Source organism: Electrophorus electricus, chromosome 13 (assembly GCF_013358815.1).
Source record: "Electrophorus electricus isolate fEleEle1 chromosome 13, fEleEle1.pri, whole genome shotgun sequence".
In the NCBI taxonomy this organism is placed as follows: Eukaryota; Metazoa; Chordata; class Actinopteri; order Gymnotiformes; family Gymnotidae; genus Electrophorus; species Electrophorus electricus.
The window spans coordinates 18,141,029-18,160,355 of NC_049547.1; the positions used below are offsets into that span (position 1 = coordinate 18,141,029).

The following is a 19,327-nucleotide window of genomic DNA, read 5'->3' on the forward strand; positions in this document are numbered from 1 at the left end:
AGATTTGAAGTATGGTATTTCAAGCCAAGCCGTATTGAGGTTTGAAGTACTCGAGGTACGGATCAGGCTTTGACCGTTGACCTCGTGTATGGAGGGGTTGGTCCGTTTTTGGCTTTGTAGGCAAGCATCAAGGGTTTAAATCTGATGCGTGCAGCTACTGGAAGCTAATGAAGAGAGCACAGCAGCGGAGAAACATGTGAACTGGAGCATTCCAGTCATAGCCTAAAGAGCTCTGTAGAAAGACCATCTACTAGGCGATGTAGCCAGTTTCAGTATTTCCTATCAGCAGACCGACAAAGCCTTATTTGAGTTTTTTTTTTGTCTCTCTATTTTTATGTGAAGGCATTTGAGAATTGGAAGCCATAAGAACTACTCGGTGGCAATGGTAGCTCAGTGGTTAAAGTACTTGTAATTAGAAGGTTGCTGGTTCAAGCCCCGCCACTGTTGGGCCCCTGAGTAAGGCCCTTAACCCTCAATTGCTTAAGTTGTACTCAGTCATAATTGTAAGTCGCTTTGGATAAAAAAGCATCAGCTAAATGCTGTAAATGTACTCGGGCTTTGGTTGCGCACACTTTGGCTTTGATAAAGTTTAGAGAAACTACAGAGCTCTTTAGGCTATGACTGGAATGCTACAGTTATGTTTTAATATAACGTTTGGTGATATTTGTTAAGTACCATTTACTATGATTGTTGTATGTCCCTGCAGTCTTGCACAGAACATTCCAGAAATCTATTTTTACCATGCTACAGAATGATGGATCTGAATGGTTCATCTCTTCCTTTTTATTAGAAAAATAAGCAATAAGCTGTATAGATCTTTCTTCAACTTGTTCTACTCTGCTTTCTCAGTTCTCTCTCTCTCTCTCTCACTCACTTTTTTCTTTCTCACTCATTCATTCATCTTTCTTTTTTATGAATGTCAAGCATAAACTAAATGGTTTTCATCTGAGGCCCACTATAGCAAAACCGTTACCCTTATGCTGAATATGCTGATGCAAGCAGTTTTCTTGTCATATTTGTCTCTATTACTTTTGTGTGTCCATTGCTGTGGGTTTGTAATTAGGGTGTGTGTGTGTGTGTGTGTGTGTGTGTGTGTGTGTCCATGACTTGCAAAAGGTGGGTGGGTGGGTGTGCATACCTGTGGATGTGTCTGTAGTTGTGGGTGTGTAATTGGTGTCTTTGTATCTGTGGGTATGGAATTGGTGTCTGTGCCATTGAAGTGTATTTGGTGTCTGTGTCTGTGAGTGTAATTTGTGTCTGTAGCTGTGGGTGTGGAATTGGTGTCTGTGGCTGTGCGTTGTGTAATTGGTGTCTTTGTCTGTCGCTGTAGGTGTGTAATGAGTTTCTATGTCTGTTCCCATGGGTGTGTAATCGGTGTCTGTCTGTGCCTGTGTCAGTAGCTTTGGGTGTGTAATTTGGTGTGCTTTCTCCGGCAGGCTGCACTACGCTGAGCCTCATCCATCCTGGGCTGTGGAGCTGTTCAGGGTGGGGAAACTGCAGCACTACCTGGGCAGGCTGGAGGAAGCTTCAAACAGCTTCACGCAGGTCTGGGAAAAGCGATGGATCGACACTGGTCCTTTTTATGCCTGTTCCCAGAACAGCAGAGCACTCAGTTTTTGATAGGTCCCCTAAAACCAATGGTTCTGTTGTCTTTTCTGAAGGCACTTTTTACTTTTCTCTTTTATTTAGCATCCTGCATAAGATAAAGATAAAGCTAAGATCTTTAAAAAAAAAAAAAGTGTGTGTGTATATATAATATGCTGAGAGCTTTCAGTCAGAAAGCCACCTGTAACACAGTGGAAATAGGCTATTGCCTGCCAACAGACTTAAACAAAATTGTGCTCACAAATTGCTCTGCGCCTATTTTGAAACCTGAACAAGAGTTCTTCTCTCTCATTTGGACTCATAACAGGCATCTAACTAGGCCATGCCCTCCTCTGTTCTCAGGCTTACGATGTCATGAAGGTGACTCATGGGACCGAGCACCCCCTGTTTAATGAAGTCAGCAGGAAGCTGACAGAGGTTCAGGCTGAACTGAGGAGGACCTAGTTTTGTACAGCTGACCCCTTCATTTCTTTATTGCCATGTTTCACACGTCGACTATTGTTAACACCCCACCACAATTTTTGCATTTGCTTTTTTCCTGTACAATTCTATTTCCATAATAAAGGTATAAATATTCCTCTTATGTCATGTCATTCCTCAGATTTGCATTACATTACATTAATGTAATAATTTACTATCATTAGATTAATGTAATAATCTAGTATCATTAACCAATTAACCAATATTCCTTTTAGCAGCAGGCTCTTTCTCTAGATGTTTTTCCATATTTTCTACTGAGCTCTGAGATGTTGGATGCAAATTGACTGGTATTATGAATCTGATAGCACTTAATCTCTTCTGAACAGCTCTGTGCACTAAAGCAAACAGTTCTCTAAGGCTCTGAGATGAAGATAGCATCTATGAGAGGGGTAGGGAGAACAGCATTCATTCTTAGAGATTAGTACTTGGTCCCTATCTGCAGTCTCATCTCTGAAGGATTTTCCTCCAGCACAGTCCAGCACCCCATTCTTTCTGAAGATGACATCAGTTTTCACTGTGGACCGCAGGGACTGATGGACCAGGTGGAACTGCCTGCAGATGCTCTGGTTCAGAAAGCAGGATGGAGCAGTTCAGCTCCAAAACAAAAGAACCATGGCACCAAAGCTACTGCTCAAGTTCATAGTCTCCAAACATTTCTCAAGATTCACATTTGTTTGTTCCTATTATGTCATATCTGGCTGATTTAAATGATGGTGCAAGTGAATAAAGATATTCTAAGTCAGTAAGTTCCCAAACACACCTAATGTGTGTATCTCTATCTGGGTTCATTTCTATAAGATATTTTATATAACATTTTCATTTAGAAAAATAATATAAAGCAGGTTTCATCTAGAGTTCTGCTTTTTATTAAATGCAGGCTGCAGTGCAATGCTTTGCTATCAGCTCTCATTCTTTCTCTCATCAACTCTTCATTGGCCTCTCTGTACCCATCTGGGGTTAAAGGGGAGGGGTGCATGCTGTGTGCATGATGTGACTTACTTTACAGAGAAGAGCACAATAAAATACTGAGTACTGAATCAGCACTCATTCTAGCACAAAAAAGCTCCAAAGATCACTTGCACTGCTCTTATAAGAATGACACAAAAATGCAAAAATACAGAGTGCAGATTTCAATTTTAAAAGGATATGTATGGCTTTCCACCATTCTAACCTAGGATCTGTGCCACAATGGTTTTACAACATTGATAATCCAAATGGATGTTTATATAATCTTGATGTGTTGGTTGTATGCAAATTTAGTCAAAAGGAGATCATACCACTTCAAAAACATTCTTTATTTACATCAGACCCATCTGGGGTTATTCAAATTCTTATTCTGGTTGTCACATTTTCCCACAAGACAGAAATACACTGACATTGTGGTATTAATTTCCTCAACATGAAGTGTGATGCTGGCCATTTTCCACCCCAATCAGGATTAGATTAGGATTAGACTCATTTATCATTTTATATTTTAGGTCATTATAAGTAGATCTTTTAGTTTAATATGTGGCCTAATGTGATAAAAATGGCACTTTTTACATCCATCTTCATGTATGATATACCATCTGGAATTACACAACGATTCAAGCAAAAGAAAAGAGCGTTAATAGTTATTAATATTCTTTCCACCGTGTACAGCAAACCACACAAACAACGTGTCACATTTTATCTGAGTCATCCACGAATGCCTGAAGATGCAAGAAGTTATGATGAAACATGGACAAACATGTTTGAGCAAACAGGAGCATCAGCAGACCATAGCAGTCAACCATCCCACGATTTGGCAACATTTGCAAATTTGCATTTGCAAATTAAAAAACAAACTCATGTATAAAACAAAAGAACAAAAGTAAATTTTATATATTTTTATATATAATGTGTGTGTGTGTTTATATATGATGTGGATTTAACTACTGTACATTTTAAATGCATAGTATTTTGTGGAGCATTATGTGTAAATAAATTATATACTATAAGCAACTTTGTGATACAGGCCTCCTGAGATAAAAATTAAATAATATCCTTCATTACAATAGCAGAAGGTCAAGGGTCAAAGCATGACGTTGCAGGTCCCCTTCATCCTGCAAAGCCTATGAAAGTGATGGTCGAAATGGGTGAAGTCTTTAGTATCAGAAACAGGCTATATGTATTTATATATAAACATTTAGAGCTGAAACCACCTCAAGCACCATATATAAACAAATTTTTCTTTACCAAAGTTTATGCACCATGACACTGAGACCACACAGAATGAAAGGTGTCGGGCAGAATTATGATCTGATTTATACTGGGATGTAGGACAACGAAGAATTATATCATGGCTTCTCAAATCTAAAAGAAGATGCTGTTTCCTATCTAGTTCCACATTTGAAATCCATACTCTAAAATGCATAGGCAGCAAAATGTATGAGAAGTCCATAGCTTAGTGGGTCTGTGTGGCTGGTTTGATTTTTGATCCATGTATGTTCTTAGTAACCCTAACCCCCCCCCCCCAACATACACACACACACACACACACACACACACCATTAGGATAAGACCAAGCTCACACACTGCCTGGCCAGGTGACCCACTGCTAAAAACACAAGCACAGCCACAGGAGGCATGCAAATAAATTAGCCAGTTCAAGAGGCATTTTCTTCTGACAAGTTGCTGGGATAGCACCTTGAATGTGATTCATTCTGTGTGGTCTCTCGGTCTCTGAAATGAAAAATAGTAATACAAAACACACATAACAAAGTTGCGTTTACCTAGTGTATAACAATACAAGTACAAATAACTTAGACAGTATTCAAAGAGATAAAACACTGAATAGAACAAGCTGTTTTTGAATGCTTTTCTCTTAGTTATTTTTCTTTAAATCTACATGTGTTTATGCTAGCACCAGCTGTACACAAATATGTAAAAGGGTTAAGATACTGAATTGTTTACAAGGCACTTGTTGACCTTTAGTTTTTTTTCACTCTTTTCCACCACTTATGGCAATGACTCACTCTGTCAGGCCTTGTTTAAAGCAAGCAAGCAATTATTTACAACTGCCTAAAATTTTGTGATAAAAGTGCTGTCTAGTCTTGTGGGAGATTGTTGCTTTTTCTTTTAGTCTAACTTCACTATAGCCACCCCCCCCCCCCCGCCCCCACCGTTTCGAAAAACCCACTTTAAAAAAATAAGAAGTCTCTTTTTAATTTCCCACTAATTTCTGCCGCCTTCTGTCATAATCTCTGTCATACACACCCTCACACGGTCTAAAGCTTCTTTCGACGTCCCATTGTCCTCATTAGTCCTGCAATAAACGATGTTTCCTGTAGGTTTACCGTCGCCGGCAAGTGATGTCAAAGCATGTGATCATCATCAGATGGGCTTTGCAGAAGTTGACCCGGTTCTCCAGTCGTTCTGTGACAAACTCCAGGGCCTCAAGATACTCCAGAGAGTCTACCTCAAACGTCTGCTGAAGGTCAACTGTCAAAAGACAGGATATCTTACTTATTACTCTTGAGGAATATACATTAAATTACTATCACCATTACATAGTTTAAAGGTAATGCGGAAATTGTTCTTCCCAAAATAATAATATACTTTTTGAAACTCCAAACTCAGTCTTTAGATTATTCAACTGAATTCATATTTTCTATTTCAGTAGTTCCTATTTTCAAGGTTTCGTTCAAGCTCAGAAACACTGCCACCAGCAATCAGTCATAGATGATGCTCTATCTATAAAGTTAAGAAACATGCAGTTTCAGCCCCATGCCTGTGTCACTCACATTCAGTGGTCCATTTCTCTGGTTCTAGCATTAGACGCTGTTTGGTTTGCTCCAGCTCTTTCTTCAGCCACTCGTACTTGGCCCGTACCTCTGAAATTCTCTGCTGCCGATGTTCCAGGATTTTCAGCTTCGCACTAAAGTATACCACTTCCTGAGGCCAGAGCAACAATAAATCAGATCTCTATTTTAAGAACAGCTAGAAGAATTTTTGTGAATCTTACATAATTTAACCCATTTAAACTTCATTACCGTATTTCCAGTAGTCCGCCTCCTCTGGAGGCGTTCAACATCATCTATTTCATAAACTTTGATCTCAAAGGGTTCTGTCAAGACCCTCTGAGTGGGACGGAGGGGCCCGTCTACCCAACGGACCCCAGGGCTAATAACTGGCTTCCTCACTGGGGAGGAGGTGTCCAGGGTCAGGTTAGGGATTAAACGCCGTCTCTGGGTCCCTAAGGGTGAAATAACGGCAAGATTCATGACCCGCGTTAACTACCATGCAGCTCTTACTACAATGCAGTACTACTTGTATTTAAAGCCCACTGTGTAATGTTTTAGTAGTGTTATTCTGGCAATTATAATAAATTATTTCTTAAAACATAAATGAAGGTAATCAAACAAAACTAAAATTAGAGGTCCAATTAGGGTTGAACAACTCATTTACAAGGATCAGTTTGATGGAAATGCATAGAGTATAGCTTATTATTAGACTAGTTGGCATTATTAAAGAACCCTATATATATATATATATATATATATATATATATATATATATATATATATATATATATATCAATTTTCCTCTTTTTTCAGGCCAAATGGAGTATTTTCAGGTCTGTGCAGTATTTAATAGTATGCAGTCTCTAACTATCTTTAAGATAAAATGGGAAACTTTGCAATGGTGTTCGGAGTGCTAGGCGCTTGTGTGAGGGCTTAGACAGAGTATGGCTCAGTGGTGGCACAGAGTGCTAATGCAGGTCAGAAGCTTATCTGGTCCAAGTACAGTAAAAAGACCTGCATAGGAGGGCTTGCAAAAGCACACTCCCATTTGCATACAAATGGACAGTTCCAGCAGCAGCACTATCAGCCATCTGATTGGAAACACAGGCACAGGGTTTATATTAATGGGTTTCTGCTGGTCCCTTTGTCTGAAAAAGGTGAATAAAGGTCAAACCTTCTGTCCCTTTTGATTCTCCACCTGGTTGATCATTTGAACAATGCTGTACTTCTGCCCTCTTATAGCCTATAGAAGCTAAAGGGAAAGGACTTTATGAGTTAATCCACTTTTAACCGTGGTTAATGTCTATACTTACTGTGATAATCCCTTCCCTCTATTCAGCCAGCCACAGGCTCTACCTTCTTGGCCAGCGGCCCTGACTGCACGAACGGTCAAAACATGATTAGAATGGTGCTTTTCTTTGCACTTCAGTGCCATAAGACCAGTGCCATAAGACGCATGAGGGGAAAGTCAATGTCACTGTTGTTCCAGTAGGCACTGTGATAGGATTTCAATTCACAGTGGAAGAGGCCAGTCCCATGGCAAATGAAGCAAAATGCATGAAATAGTGTAGAGAAGTAGGGGCAGTACTAATTACCACCTACAACCATCTTTGACAATTGACTATTATCATAGCAGAGCATTCAGGCAAGAGTTTGGGGCGGGAACTTGGAGAAGGTAGTGGATTCCGTTTAAGATTGATTTGTTCTAACACTAATATTTAGGTGAAAGTGAGATGAAGATGGTCACCACACTGATTTTTGCTAGGGTGACACATAAAAATACGAAATGGTGCAGTAACTGCATATCATACTAAAAAGACATAATTAAAAACTCTCACTCATAAAACATTTTATTCAGCATAAAACATATGCTTTATATTTAAACTTCGAGTGAGGAAACGTAATAAACGTTTTGTTTGAACCAGCTTACCAGTATTGATTCTCTTTTTTGAATTTTTCAGACTCCTTCGTCCACTGACAGAACTGCTGTTTTCACTCATAGAGTCCTGAGCTGAGGATGTGCTTCCAGTAGCCTCACTGTCACGTATCATGCTCTCGTAGCCACTGCTGCACCCACTGTGGTAGAACAGAGCAGTCTTCCCCATTGCTGGGGGAAGTTCCCCACTCAGCACACTGCTGTTGTCACTGGCATGGCCGCTACTGCAGCGGTGAGGCCGTCGAGGGGCAGTGATCTTGCTGTAGGGGGAGGGGAGTGTGTTGAGAACTGGTCTTTCCTCTGCTTGGAGAGTTTCTCCTTTATCCTCTGTATCAGATCCACTGTGGCCATGGCCAGCACGAATGCTGCCACTACCCTGAAGCAGCTCAGAGATTCGTCCGTTTACCGCCCTGAGAGGCAGCTTTGAGGCTAGCCCTGATCCCCTGCTGCGGCTCAAGGACTGAGTTGACCAGGAATTTTGATTTTGGTTCTTTCCATTTGGTGGCAGACTGGAGCTCCTGTTTACTGACTGTGGAAGGGACTTAGTAGAAAAGCTTAGTGTCTTAGTACTGGATGCTGAAAGGCTTCGGGCCTTAGGGCTGGCCATCAGGAGTTTGCCAACTGCTGAGAGTTTTGATTGGCTCACTCTGGGTGACTGTGTAACATTGTTGTTGCCATTTGGTCCATTGATGGGGGAAGAGATGCAGCTGCGGGTGAGGCTCCTGCCAGCTCGGGGCAGAGTGCTGTCTCTCACCAAGCCTGCTTTAGAGACCACAGAGCTTAAGCTCTCAGCCCGGTCTCTCACCAAGCCTGCTTTAGAGACCACAGAGCTTAAGCTCTCAGCCCGGTCTCTCACCAAGCCTGCTTTAGAGACCACAGAGCTTAAGCTCTCAGCCCTTTCCAAGGAATGGCAGTCATAGTGGGTCCCATGGGATCTTCCCAGAGAGTTGGTCCTGTTTGCCAGTTGCTCAAGTTTGGCACTGAAGAGCCTACTGCTCTCCACATTTGATCCTTTCTGTTTGCCATTACTACCTAGGTCCTCAGGGGTGCTGTCCAGGAAAGAGAAATGCTGGTTACCTGCTGGATTATGCTGTGGACTGGCTCTGTTTCTCTGGTCAAGACTTGACTTTCTGACAGGTGGCAGGGGTGGGATTCCTTTCTGACGGGTCAAGAAACCCTGCCGTCCAGATGAACCTCTCCTTTCCAGTGTGGCTCTTGGGCTGCAGGGAGTGGAAGTAGTAACCCCAAGACTTTTATATTCTCCACTTGTATAGCGATAGGAAGAGTCATCCAGGTCATCCTGCTTGTTGAGACGATGCCATGCCCTAGGAAGACTACCAGTCCTAAGGATGTCTCCTGAATAACCAGGAGTGATCCCTTCTGCGGTATTTAGAGCCATTTCACAACCATCTACTACTCTTTTGAAGGAATCAGGGGAACATGCTGCTTCACCACTGCTTGAGCTATGTCTGTCAATCAAACTCTTGTTCTTCACAGAATCTGATGTTCTCTTCTCTGGCTTTATCTCACAGACAAATTCCTTAGTTTTGGCGTCCTCACAACCCTCCCTTTTCATCCAGGGGTCATCAAAGCTGATCTCACTTGAGATGGACACTGGAGGGGATTTGGGATCTTTGAGTGAAAGGCTTTTGGTTGGTGAAGATACAGATAATGCATCACTTGGCTTTACAGAAACACAAGGCTGAGCTGTAATATTAGTCTTGAAGCCACTTGTGCCACATAATGTTTGAACATTAGAAATGGAAACAAACATTTTGCCCAGAGTGGGAGACATCTTGCATATTTTGTCTTTGGTCGGGGTATTTTTGTCATTCATTTCATCTAAATTAGAGATAACAGCTTCACCTTGGGTCTTTTGTTCTGTAAATTCATTTTCTCCTTCCTCTTTAATTTCGAGAAGTTGAGCATCAGCTAGTGCCTCACTCTGCCCAAAGCACTGCTGTGCAACAAAGCTCTGGCATGACTGCTCTCCATCACTGCCCATGCTCATCTCACTAAGCCAGGAACTGATGGAGGACCGTCGACTGGTTAGTACTTCTCCTTCAACCCTGCTGGCTGGCAGGAATTTAGCAATGTTAGCTTCTGAGATGGTGGCAGTGGTAGTTGAGGCAGCACTGGTGTAGCACTCCAGGTCCTCACTAATACTGCTGATGATACTGACAGGCCGTGAACCAGATGCCAAAGCCTGCACTGAGCAGTCACTGTTAAAGCTAATGATACTGGTGGGCCTACCACTTTCCATGACCCCACTAATAGTAAGCTCCTCCACCAAAGTGAACACCAACTCATCCTCGCCATGTGGTTCCAAAGGTTGCTGCAATGTAACTGTAGTGCTCTTGTTGTTGTCCAAAGGTAGCTGAGGGACATCATCACTCAGAGTCTCCGCTGACGTCAAACTGTTGGAGGAACAAGAACGCATCAGGACCTGAGGGCTCATGCCAACAGGAGATGTCCTTGATTCAGACTGCAGCAAAGATTCAGTGGATGATTTTCCTGAATCTTTATGCAGGTTTTGCGAGGACTGAGGTGGCGTCCCAGGCATTACACCTTTCTGAGTATATACTTTGCAGCGCTGGGATGGAGAGGAAGGAGGCTTGTATTCGGCTGTTTTGGTCAGACTGGCGATTCCCAGTCTTGGAGAGCCCATGGGACGAGGTTTACTCTCGCTGCTGCTTCCTCCACTGACAGACTCTCTGCTACCATGCAGACTGGAACTCTTTGTCCTCTGAAGGGAGGTGAGCTGTCCAATGCCACTGCCACCAGTTACACTTCGGCTGGTAGAGAGTACACAACTGTTCACTGAAGACTGTGTGAGGCTTTCTATAATGGACTGTGCAATCTCTGCCTCTTCTACAACCCCTCGAATCTCCTCCAGTTGCTGGTCATTAGAAATTCTCATGGGAGAACTCCCTTTAATGTCTTGGCTTCGAGCTGAAAGAGAGTCAACTTTAGTAACTCTGCAAGCAGGTATTTCTTCAAAAGGAAACTTGTTTACCTCTTCACTACCATCAATGCATTCGAGCCTCTCTTGCAGCTCTGCAAATGTGTTGCATTTTAGACAGTCCTTCTCCTGTTTTCCACACTCAGCACCCTCTTCAGGCACAGGTGGTAGCATCTGTGAATGATTGCCCTGTAGAGGCTGTACGGACTGGACAGTTTGTGATGGCTGGGTCAGTGCAGTGACCACCTTCAGCTGGTGAGATGGCTGTAAAGCCTTGCCTTGGTCTCCTCTGTTCTTCTGCAAAGATGGTATAATGGGCACAAACTCTGGAGGACCTTCATTGTCTGTCAGTTCCTTGTCCGAAAGTGCGGAACCATTTGGACCTACATAGATTACAGTGTCACAGGACTGCTCACTGCTGGAATAGTCATCAGGGTCACTGGAAAGGTGCAGCAATGGCATTTCAGGGTCAACCACGTTCCTGGAGTGGATGCTTCTAAGCTGGGTTGGGCGTCTCATTCTCCCCTCCTCACATGAGCTCTCACCACCTGAGGAACTAGATGTGTACTGCTGCAAAAGACAAGACACATCAATTTGGATATATGCACATGACAAGGTGCATAATGTTGTATACCATATAGTAATACCTGAAGGGAGAACAAGGGGAATAGAGTTAAGATCTGGGTCATACCACGCTTACTTTAGCCTTCTTCTTCTTCATCCTAAGCACCCGAGAAGCAATCTGAAGAGTAGAAAGTGTCTCGGAGAAGTTGCTTGGTGAGGAGGATATGTGGGCAATCATGGTGGTGCGGCAGTTCATGTTTCCTAAGGACTCCCGTAGCAGCATGGTTAACTTACTGTCCCTGCGAACAACAGTGGCTCAATTTGGTTAGAATCCTCACCAAAAAATTTAGATCAGTTGGAATCCATAAATGAATACTACAGATATTTCAAATGAATTCAGAATCATGTATTTCATGGTGGTTAATCTGGTATCTAAGACCCATCTTAAATTCTACAGCACTTCAGAAACATACTTCAGGAAAAAGAAAGTTTCATATTACTTTTTCCTATAATGCTGTTTTCTTTCTTCATTTCTGTTAATAAAATAATTGCCTGACCTAATGCATCTCATAGTAGGCAGCATTTCTAAAAGCTTTGCACCACAAAGAGGGCTCATTCAGCTACCTCATAAGATGCAGTCCTGTTTTATAAAATTAACAGCTTTCAAGCAGACTCTATTTTGTTACCAGAGAGGGGAGAGACAGAAAGAAAGAGAAAAAGACTGTTTTTTATACCGTTACATGGTAACCCTTTTAGAAGACACATCTAAGGCAGTGTGATATGCTCATATGTCCTGTCCTGAAAATTCAGGACAGGACATATGAGCATGCCATAGTAAATACCTGTGAACTGAAACACATATGAGTGGTGGTGAGGGAATAAAGTATACTTACATGGCTACATAATTATATCATATTCAGTGCCAGCATACCTTTATAAGATGTAATTTAAAAATGTGTGAAAATTCTGTAAGAACATATATCTGCAATCCACTCCCTATGATAGTCATAGTGTTACAATGTATTTCAAAATAATGAAAGCTCCTTATAGGAGAGACATTAATATTAAATTGAACTACTGACAATATAATATCTATTCCTTGTGTTATCTGGTGAGCTGCTGTATTGCTTTAGTAGCACAATCACATTACTGAGAACAAATGTTGATATAACTCAGCAGGTACATTAGATTATTTGTGTATTTCTTCCTGTGGAAGATAATTACTTCCAAATATGATGAAATATTCAGATTTAACTTTAAATCACAATGTTCAAATAATCTCATTATATGCATGGTTTAATATGAACTTTAGATTCAGTAAGATTTTCTAAGTATTTACTATCTAATTAAATTTAGATCAGGGACTTTTGAATTTTAATGAATTTATGTTACTTTTGTATTAATTTAAGTTTTTCCCCAGCAAAAGTCACAGTACTTATAAATAACACTTTAATCTCATCTCCTCTCTATGTAGGAAAGGCTATGTAGGAAAGGCTGCTTTGTGATGTAAAGTCACAATGACTAAATTAGAGTACCAAGGCATAAAAGCCATGTGTGCCCTAGAAGAAGAAAACAGGAACTAGACATTATTGACAGAACTAAATTGCTGAACTGTTCATTGTAGCCTCTGAAAGTAATCAGATTAACCCAGATTAACAGCCATGGGAATTAAGGTAACAACACCTGTGTAATGGTTTTGCAAAGTAGACAGTGTAAAAAAGCATGAATAGGAAACAGCATCTGTCTCTGTAGCTCTGCTAGGCAGGTGTATACTGTCAGCTCTCTTCTGAGAGATAAAGGTTTTATGTTTTCCAGCCTCATTATGGCTTTGTCCCCAATAACTGGTAAAAACAAAGGTGCCAAATGGCAAATCCAAATAAGGATGACTGGTACATTCTACATCAACATGCTCAGGGTGCTATATTGCCACACACCAGTAGTGACCTAACTCCTATCACTACCATAAATAATGATATAGACACCTTAGACATCTTGAATTCAACCTGTAAATCACTGGGTATTAGGTTATGCACAGGTTCTGTGTGACTTATACGTGCTTTAAAAGAGTACATTCACATGGTTTTAAAATACCTTACTTGTAAGGGATGTGTTTGCTGCCATTGACCAGGGCAAGGATGACATTGCCAAGGGCAGAGAGGGAGAGACAGAGTCCCACGCCACTGTCTCGAGTCTTACTCAGAACCTTCACACAGCTACCCAGGTCAATGAGGTGTAGACGGCTCCTGCCTCCAGACACTGACACACACACGTGCACACATACACAGCGTCAAGAGTTCCTGTTTCTGGCGGCGTCATCATCAACAGCAACAACAACAACAAAAATAATAATGAAATGATCTAATTACAAGTTGACTAAATGCTACGGTAGACATAGTAGTGTGTGGTTCTGAAAAAAACAACAACCCATATATATATATATATATATATATATATAATTATTTATTTATTTTTTTCAAAAGAGAAAAAACACTCAGGCCTTAATTTGGTAAGAGTTTACATGTATAAAATTTATATGGGGCAGTTACACCTAAAAAAAACAAAAAACAAAAAAGGAGTTTAAACTGAATGTGTTGAGGCACAGGGAGCCAGTGTAACTGATATAGACTTGGGGTGATGTGGGCTGGTTTTCTAAAATGTAAGACAATTCTCGTGGCTGAATTTTGAACATATCGAAGTGAGCGGCTGGTTTTGTTTGGGATGCCAATGAAAAGAGATTTGCAGTAATCAAGACGGAAGGTGATGAGTCTCAGTGTCTTGTTTGGAGAGTATGGGCCTAAGTCTAGTGATATTGCAGAGATGAAAAATGCATTTTTAACCAGTGACTTGAGGTGGGATTCAAAAGAGAGCATGTAGTCAAGACCTACACCAAGGTTCATAACTGAGGATTTGACCAAGACACCGTCCACATTGAATTTAAGATCAGAGAATTTTGAGATTTTAGATTTAGAACCAATAGGTATAACTTCTGTTTTTTTCAGGATTTAATTTTAGGATATTTATGTTCACACACTGTTTGAGATCTTGGATACAAGAGAGTATAGCAGGAGGTGGTGATATAGTGCTATGCACAGGATGGAAGTCAGACTGGAAAGCTTCAAATAGAGCCTGAGTATTTAAGGTTCGTATAGAGCAGGAGAAGTTAAGAAAGACTGGACAGGAAAGGTTCGAATAGAGTGGAAGTATTTAAGAAAGATTGGCCTTGAAAAGTTCAAATAAAGCTTGAGTATTTAAGAAAGACTGCAGTTGAGAGGGTACAACTTTTCTAATACCTTGGCTAGAAAGGGAGGATTGGAAATGGGCCAGTAATTAACAGGGAGTGTTGGATTTAGTCCAGGATTTTTTAGGAATGGGGGTGATTGCTGAGGTGTTGAGAGTTGAAGGAACATAACCTGAAGTAAGGGATGCATTACTAAGGAGACAGATGGGAGAAGAAATAGCATGAGATCACTTCTTAAGAAGAGGACGTGGGGGCAGGATCATATTGGCAGGTAGAGGAACTAGATTTTACTATAAGATCAGAAATTAGGGAAGGTTGGATGAGAGAGAAGGCAAAAAATTGATCATCTGAAGGGATCCATACTCTCTATTGTTGAAAAAAGGTCATTACATTTTGCTTGCATTGTCATTCATGAGGGTAGCTTTGTAAATTAACCACATGACCTCCACTAACTACATGTGCAAGCTAATAAATACAACTAGGTTAGCTAACTAGACCTCTTAATTGTAGAGTTTAGTAAATAAGGGGTACAGAATGAATGTAGGGGCAGTAAATTGAAAAATGAACATAGAAAATCATCATGACTTCTGTTTCTTAAAGATGACAAAGTGATTGTACATGCCACAGTATCCAGATAAATGAATCGCAATGTTCAGATAAAATTGCACAAATTCCGAATCTTACACATTCAGACTTTCAGATGTTGTGTTTTCCAGACTCACACCAACCTCCATTTGGCTTGTTTGAATGTGTGTCAAGACTGAACTACTAGAGTGAGACTGAGAAATCTGATTTTGCTTTGCCAAACAGAAACTTTCATGTGATAATGGAAACTATCCATGTTCTCTGGAAATAGCTAGCTAGCTAGTATGATAGCTCTTCACATAAAAGCACCCACCTCATGTTAGCAATAGCACCTTGTATTATCACATTCAGGCTGAGATCATCAAACACTACTCCTACAGCAATGAAGCAACACTTTAGAGCATAATGAGGAGTGATAGTTTGATGCTCAGGTTGTGTGAGTGGGTGTGGAGAGCACAACGAGAGCAGAGCTGTTGTTATGGCTGCCTTTAATGAGCAAGGATTGTAATTATTGCACCATTAAAAGCTCCAATTAATGATGCTGACCAGAGTCCATAATTGGTTCAAACCTAAGGCTTCCAGCATCTTATTCAGATTAGACCATAACAGAACTGTAACAAATTATTCACAAAAACAATCCTAAAACTAAATTGTTGAATATAAATCAAGTCAGTATTGTAAAAGAGAATGTGTCAAGTTACTTACTTGTGAATATATGAATGAAAGCTAAATTCTGTTTCTGGATTACATTATGCAGCTAAGTGATACACATGTCTAGAAGCCCCTCTTAGAGAGCTGCTCCGGTGCTGAGTGGTGGGCCGCAGCTGTACTCACTGCCGCCTTTGCCTGTCTTCTCCATGCGGTACTGGTAGATGTGGAGCGTGAACAGCATGTGGGACGTGCGATGCTCCCCTTCGCTGTAGTCAGGCCGGCTGCTGGTTCTTGAGGCAATGGCTGCATCCAGGAAGAGGGCGGCCTTCTCTGCTGTGGGTGCTCGCAGCTCGCTTTGGTTCTGCAGCTGCAGGTCCAGGAGGGACAGTATGGAGAGAGTGATACGTGATGTCAGGTCAGTGTGGAGATACAGTATGGAGAGAGTGATACGTGATGTCAGGTCAGTGTGGAGATACAGTATGGAGAGAGTGATACGTGATGTCAGGTCAGTGTGGAGATACAGTATGGAGAGAGTGATACGTGATGTCAGGTCAGTGTGGAGATACAGTATGGAGAGAGTGATACATGATGTCAGGTCAGTATTGAGATACAGTATGGAGAGAGTGATACGTGATGTCAGGTCAGTATGGAGATACAGTATGGAGAGAGTGATACGTGATGTCAGGTCAGTATGGAGATACAGTATGGAGAGAGTGATACGTGATGTCAGGTCAGTGTGGAGATACAGTATGGAGAGAGTGATACGTGATGTCAGGTCAGTATGGAGATACAGTATGGAGAGAGTGATACGTGATGTCAGGTCAGTATGGAGATACAGTATGGAGAGAGTGATACGTGATGTCAGGTCAGTATGGAGATACAGTATGGAGTGAGTGATACGTGATGTCAGGTCAGTATGGAGATACAGTATGGAGAGAGTGATACATGATGTGAGTAACACGCCGTATAATGATACAGCCTATACTCGAACACATAACGGCTACCCACTGCAGAATGGAAAAGTGTTACAGATAAGCATAATACAGCAGCCAGTACAGCAGCATTTTCACTGGTTGTACCAAAATTTGTAAGTTGTGCAGTCTGAAAGCATAAAATAAACATTGCAAGGACACCATATGTTGATGCAGAGTCAAGGAATTTTAAGACATGTCCTCAGGTCTAACACATGCATCCTGTTTGTGCTGATTAAGTGTGCCTTCTCCAAGAGAGAGACCAGTAACATGGAACGGCTTGCCTGCGAGGTATCATTATTTCAAAACCTGATTAGAGTCCCTTCAACATGTAAAGGCATTTGTTAATAGTGACAGCATTATTTAATGTTGATTTTATTTGTTTTTATTTATTTGCCAAATTAACTTATGATAATCCCTAAATTAGCATGAAGAATTTTTCCTTACAGGCAAACAGTATGACAAATATGCTACATTTATTACTTTCATCTTATCGATGACCTCACAGTCAAGCCAGCAAATCACTGTTAAAAAAGGAGTTCATCTGCTGTCTGATCTCTTTCCCTTTTATTTTAATTTTCCAAAACACTTGGACTCATAAGTCTACCACAATGGCAACACTGTCCATGTTTTCACAGCAAAATATGTGACATAAATGTGACAAATATGCTCTGAAAAGTTTCTGTGTAGAGTGTTTATTTCTAAATTTAGTTTTAATAGCATGGATCATTTAGACTATTCCCTGCACACTGCAGAGAATGTGTTGTAAGCACAGTGGGTAAGATTTTAACAATGACTGCAATTAAAACACAGGCCTCAATTATTTGAAATCTCTATGCAAGTGCTAATACAGTCAACAGCAGCGGAAGGAGTCAGAAGAGCTGTCTCACCTGCATTCCACAGATGGGGTCTTCACAAAGGTAGACCCCAGGGGACTGGCCGTCCTGCAGACTGCCTGTAGCAACTTCAGATAGCAGGTCTTTCAGATTCTCATCTTTGCCCCATACCTCCACGGCAGACACGCGGACGGAGAAGCGTGCTCCTGTCTTCTCCTTCCGTTCATTAATGATTTTGAAGAGCCAGGAGATGGCACAGGGGATGATGCCCAGGTTCTGCATGGAGTCGTCTTTTCCAATCATAGTGTAGGACTTTCCTGTACAGAGATACGCAGCACGGGTGACTTGAACAGGTAGGAACAGAACACGCCGGATTAGCAGCCTGAACCAGGAAGGCTGCGTTGGACCATGACATTCACTGAATCATATTCTCTATATTCTCTATTTAATAACTATAGTCGCTGTATGTGTTGTAGTGCTTTCAGAAACAGTGTGTTTTAATTTATGTTACTGATTAACACAGGGTACTAAAAGCATGGTTTAAAAATGACCTGAAACCATTCTTTTGAAGTTTTATTTATAAATGTAGCCTTTTAGAAATTTAGCCTTTTATAAATGTAGTCTTACACTTACTAAAGACTGTCATAAACCACTGTCTTACACTTGCTAAAGACAGTCGAGGATGATCCATTGCATTACAGCATGAAAATTATAGTTTTGCATAATCTCCTTCAGAAATATTGACTAAATTCCCCTGCCTAATTAATATTCTTCAGAATTCCGAAGCACTACTTTCCAAACAAATAACAAATAAACAAACACAGCCCCCTCTGTCAGAGCACTGACATTTGCCATATGTTACCATGGAGGAGTAAACGCATAGCCCATGCTCGAGTGCTGGGCATCCTAAAGCTGCACAGCAGAAACAGGCCGCTGCCAGCAGGGAGGGAGGGGTTCTGGATTCAGATCTGATCTGAATTCTCCTCCTCCTGCTGTGCACACCAGCAACAGATCAAAAGTGGCACTAAACAAAGCCATATGCCACACCACATATTTACGCTACATTTATCTTCCTATGAATGTGTGTGTGTGTGTGTGAGAGAGAGAGTGAATTTAATGTTACTTTATTCATTGCCTGATATCTGTGTGTGTTTTTATTGGATTGTTGGTAATCTGACTTGCTTGAGGAATATATTCAGATGAGTGTTGATTAATCTGACTTGCCTGAGAGAAGCATTCAGATGAGTAGTGTTGATTAATCTGATTTGCCTGAGATATGCATTCAGATGAGTGCTGTTGATTTTTCATCTTCACTGAGTTCCTTATGTTTTATTTATTATTTATACTTAAACTAAATCTGCATGATGAAACTTCATAAGCACTTGGTTGGATTAAATCAGTTTTTACGTTGAGTTTTAGTGCTCTATAGATTTCATTTGGCCAATAAAGATTGTGAAAGTATATTTGGCAGTAGGGATTAACCAAAGTATTGCAGTTTTAGAAGTGCTACTATTCAGTCTATTGACTAATTTGAGGTTTGTATGTTACAACTGTGTCTACTGTGCTTCTTCCTAAACTCTACTAAAATGTCCCATTAATGGACTGTACAGTCCCCCATATTCATTCCCACTGCAAAACCATTACTGACCTGGTGTTATCTTCCAGCTATAAAGTGATATTCACATTTTCCTGAAAGAATCTTTTCCATTATTTAATGCTGTTTGGCTTTGACTTT

The 19,327-nt window shown here is 41.0% G+C and overlaps 2 protein-coding genes across 6 annotated transcripts in view; one reads left to right on the forward strand and one right to left on the reverse strand.

The window, feature by feature from the left end:
- The window catches only part of smyd3 (SET and MYND domain containing 3), a 110,611-nt gene extending 108,423 nt beyond the window's left edge, over positions 1 to 2,188 (forward strand). Inside the window, exons 11-12 of the mRNA XM_026999906.2 lie at positions 1,437 to 1,545; positions 1,948 to 2,188. Of these exons, the coding sequence (XP_026855707.2) occupies positions 1,437 to 1,545; positions 1,948 to 2,049 (211 nt within the window). The 3' untranslated portion in view covers positions 2,050 to 2,188. The remainder of the gene's footprint in view (positions 1 to 1,436; positions 1,546 to 1,947) is intronic.
- A 3,042-nt stretch (positions 2,189 to 5,230) lies between these two features.
- The window catches only part of kif26ba (kinesin family member 26Ba), a 74,161-nt gene continuing 60,064 nt past the window's right edge, over positions 5,231 to 19,327 (reverse strand). The window contains exons 8-16 of one of the 5 annotated variants that reach the window (XM_035532538.1): positions 17,647 to 17,909; positions 15,969 to 16,152; positions 13,408 to 13,567; positions 11,439 to 11,610; positions 8,660 to 11,317; positions 7,780 to 8,608; positions 6,099 to 6,301; positions 5,850 to 6,000; positions 5,231 to 5,547 (exon numbers count right to left, since the gene is read on the reverse strand). In XM_035532538.1, the coding sequence (XP_035388431.1) occupies positions 5,399 to 5,547; positions 5,850 to 6,000; positions 6,099 to 6,301; positions 7,780 to 8,608; positions 8,660 to 11,317; positions 11,439 to 11,610; positions 13,408 to 13,567; positions 15,969 to 16,152; positions 17,647 to 17,909 (4,769 nt within the window). In that variant the 3' untranslated portion in view covers positions 5,231 to 5,398. Of the gene's footprint in view, positions 5,548 to 5,849; positions 6,001 to 6,098; positions 6,302 to 6,941; positions 7,102 to 7,779; positions 11,318 to 11,438; positions 11,611 to 13,407; positions 13,568 to 15,968; positions 16,153 to 17,646; positions 17,910 to 19,327 lie in introns of those variants that run through there. The other 4 variants (XM_035532539.1, XM_026999852.2, XM_026999851.2 and 1 more) reach the window with 4 other exon arrangements.